We start from the raw sequence: 2,629 nt of genomic DNA, 5'->3' as shown, positions 1-2,629 counted from the left end.
CTAACCAAACAGAAAAACAGGCTACTGCTCTAATCACCTAATCATCCTCAGCTTACAATTGGCTCATTTATCCCCACTCCTCTGTAACTATTCCACAGGTCGTTGCTGGAAATGAGAATGTGTTCTCAGCCAACTTACCTGGTGAAATGAGGGTTAAAAATGCAAATAAAAAATAATAAAACTGAACTGAACAACATAGCCTACTGCACCAGCTGAACAGCACAACACTTACAGACAACATAGAACAACATCGCCTACTGCACTAACTGAACAGAACAACAAGTCAACACTGTGTGGAAATAAAACAAGGTGACGGCATAACTGGAGAGAGTCTAATGGAGCTTGTTTTCTTTGACATACACACATACTGAGTTGGGTTAAAATACAGTCACACACAAGAAGAGACTGCATACAGACAAGTCAATAAGGCCGAGCATACAGTACACTGAGTATGTGTTTGTATCTGCGTGTGTATCTGTGTGCGTGTTAATGTTTGTGTGTTTGTGTATCTGTGTGTGTTTATGTATCTTTGTGTGTTTATGTATCTGTGTTTGTGTATCTGTGTGTGTGTATGTGTGTGTGTGTATTAATTAATTAATGAATATAGAAGCTATCAAACTCCTCTCAGCCTTCCTCTCCTCTCAGCCTTCCTCTCTTCTCAGCCTTCCTCTCTTCTCAGCCTTCCTCTCTTCTCAGCCTTCCTCTCTTCTCAGACGTCCTCTCCTCTCAGCCTTCCTCTCTTCTCAGCCTTCCTCTCTTCTCATCCTTCCTCTCTTCTCAGCCTTCCTCTCTTCTCAGCCTTCCTCTCTTCTCATCCTTCCTCTCTTCTCAGCCTTCGTCTCTTCTCAGACGTCCTCTCTTCTCAGCCTTCCTCTCTTCTCAGACGTCCTCTCCTCTCAGCCTTCCTCTCCTCTCAGCCTTCCTCTCCTCTCAGCCTTCCTCTCTTCTCAGCCTTCCTCTCCTCTCAGCCTTCCTCTCCTCTCAGCCTTCCTCTCCTCTCAGCCTTCCTCTCCTCTCAGCCTTCCTCTCTTCTCAGCCTTCCTCTCTTCTCAGCCTTCCTCTCCTCTCAGCCTTCCTCTCTTCTCAGCCTTCCTCTCCTCTCAGCCTTCCTCTCTAGTTCTCTCACGTACTCGCCTCCATTCAGACCACGTTCCCAACCGACTGGCAGTCGGAGGAGCTGCGGCAGAAGGTGGCATCCTCACGCTCCAGACTGCAGCTGTGGGCAGGCTGGGAGTCTTTGGGGGATGGCTTCAGTGTGCAGCGGATGCAGAAAGCGTAGAAGAAGGCTACCAGGAGCAGGAAGCAGACCACGCAGAAGATGATGACAATCAGGATGGTGTGTACCTGCATGTGCTCCTCCTCCATCCAGGGGTAAGGGGTCGGGGTCATGGGGATGACCAGGGTCAAGACGGGATTAGAAGTCATGGCAGCTGACAGAGGGTCGCTGGAGGTAAGGTAGGGGGCCGCTGTCATGGCTGACTGGTTGGTTTGCTGTCTTGGCTGTCAGAGTTGCAGTGTCAATGATAATGCAGCCACTGTCCCTGAAGGAGAGAGTGTTTGTAATTCTACATGCATTTGTGGCTTCACACATCTCAACAGTGAGGCAGTCTGCATTTCAGATGAACTACACTCTTCCCGACTACCTCTTTATTGGTTACAACAAACAATGACAATGAGCAAATATCAATGCCATCCGTTTCAGGAAGATCTCTAATGCAATTCACAATCAGCAACAGGAGCACTCTGGCAAATAATGCTACTGTACTGCTCACTTAATGTAGACTAGGGGCTCTACTCAATCTGTGTCGCGGAAATTCAGCTCTACAGTGTGATGGAAATTTTAAAGCAATGTTCCCGCTTTAGCAGAGACCGCATTCAAGGTAAACACTGCATATGAAATTACCTTTACATTTCAATGCGGATTCTGTAACGCTTCAATTTTACAGACTGAGTAGAGCCATAAGTCTAGAAGCAGATAAGAATCTCTGCAGTAGGTGAAGCACCCTGCCATCCCCCTCCTCTAGCAGGGGGTTCACTTTTGTCAGTGGACAGAGAAAAAGCACAAACACCCTCACTTTCACTTTCATCCTCTGTCTCTGTTCTTACCAGCAATGTCCACTTCACTTCAATGTTAATCTGCAGAGGTGTCCAGCCTCTTTGTGTGGGAGGCTAATACTGTTTTGTTTTCCTGTGTGGAGCGAAAGAGAAATAGAAGATGTGGGGAGGTGGGGATGGTGGGATAAAAAGAAGGAGGCGGAAGAAGTGAAGGGCCAATGAGGAAGGTTACCATGACAACCCTTCCTCTCTCCAAGAATGGGTAGCTGCAGCCCAATATGGTGACCGGAGTATGGGCGAGTGGTTGTATCGAAAGGAGTGGCTGTATGGAAAGTGAATCAACTAATTGGGCAGATTTGTTGCCCCTCAAGGCTGATTGGGCTGTGCTACAGTGCCTTTACAGTGCCTCCCACTACTACATGACAGTCAATATAAGGGTGACAGTAAGCACACGCATGCAACGCATGAAGCAACAGAACACCCCTTCATCAGTACTGTAATAAAAAATAAACAATCGTCAGTTTTATAACTGAAAATGTAGAATTATTTGTGTAAAACTAACAATGAAGTATGA

General features: G+C 46.8%; 1 protein-coding gene across 1 annotated transcript; it reads right to left on the bottom strand.

The window, feature by feature from the left end:
- Nucleotides 1-371: 371 nt before the first annotated feature.
- Nucleotides 372-2,191, bottom strand: LOC149971576 (uncharacterized). The gene is made up of 2 exons (XM_090220060.1): nt 2,107-2,191; nt 372-1,541 (listed from the first exon to the last, which is right to left on the bottom strand). Exon 2 carries the CDS (start codon nt 1,471-1,473, stop codon nt 1,141-1,143), a length of 333 nt encoding a protein of 110 aa, XP_090076186.1. The 5' UTR covers nt 1,474-1,541; nt 2,107-2,191; the 3' UTR covers nt 372-1,140.
- Between the last annotated feature and the right edge of the window lie 438 nt (nt 2,192-2,629).

Source organism: Oncorhynchus mykiss, chromosome 25, assembly GCF_057628025.1.
Source record: "Oncorhynchus mykiss isolate SJ-2025 chromosome 25, ASM5762802v1, whole genome shotgun sequence".
Taxonomy (NCBI): domain Eukaryota; kingdom Metazoa; phylum Chordata; class Actinopteri; order Salmoniformes; family Salmonidae; genus Oncorhynchus; species Oncorhynchus mykiss.
The sequence above is the reverse complement of the archived record's forward strand: the minus strand, read 5'-3'. Positions and strand labels throughout refer to the sequence as shown.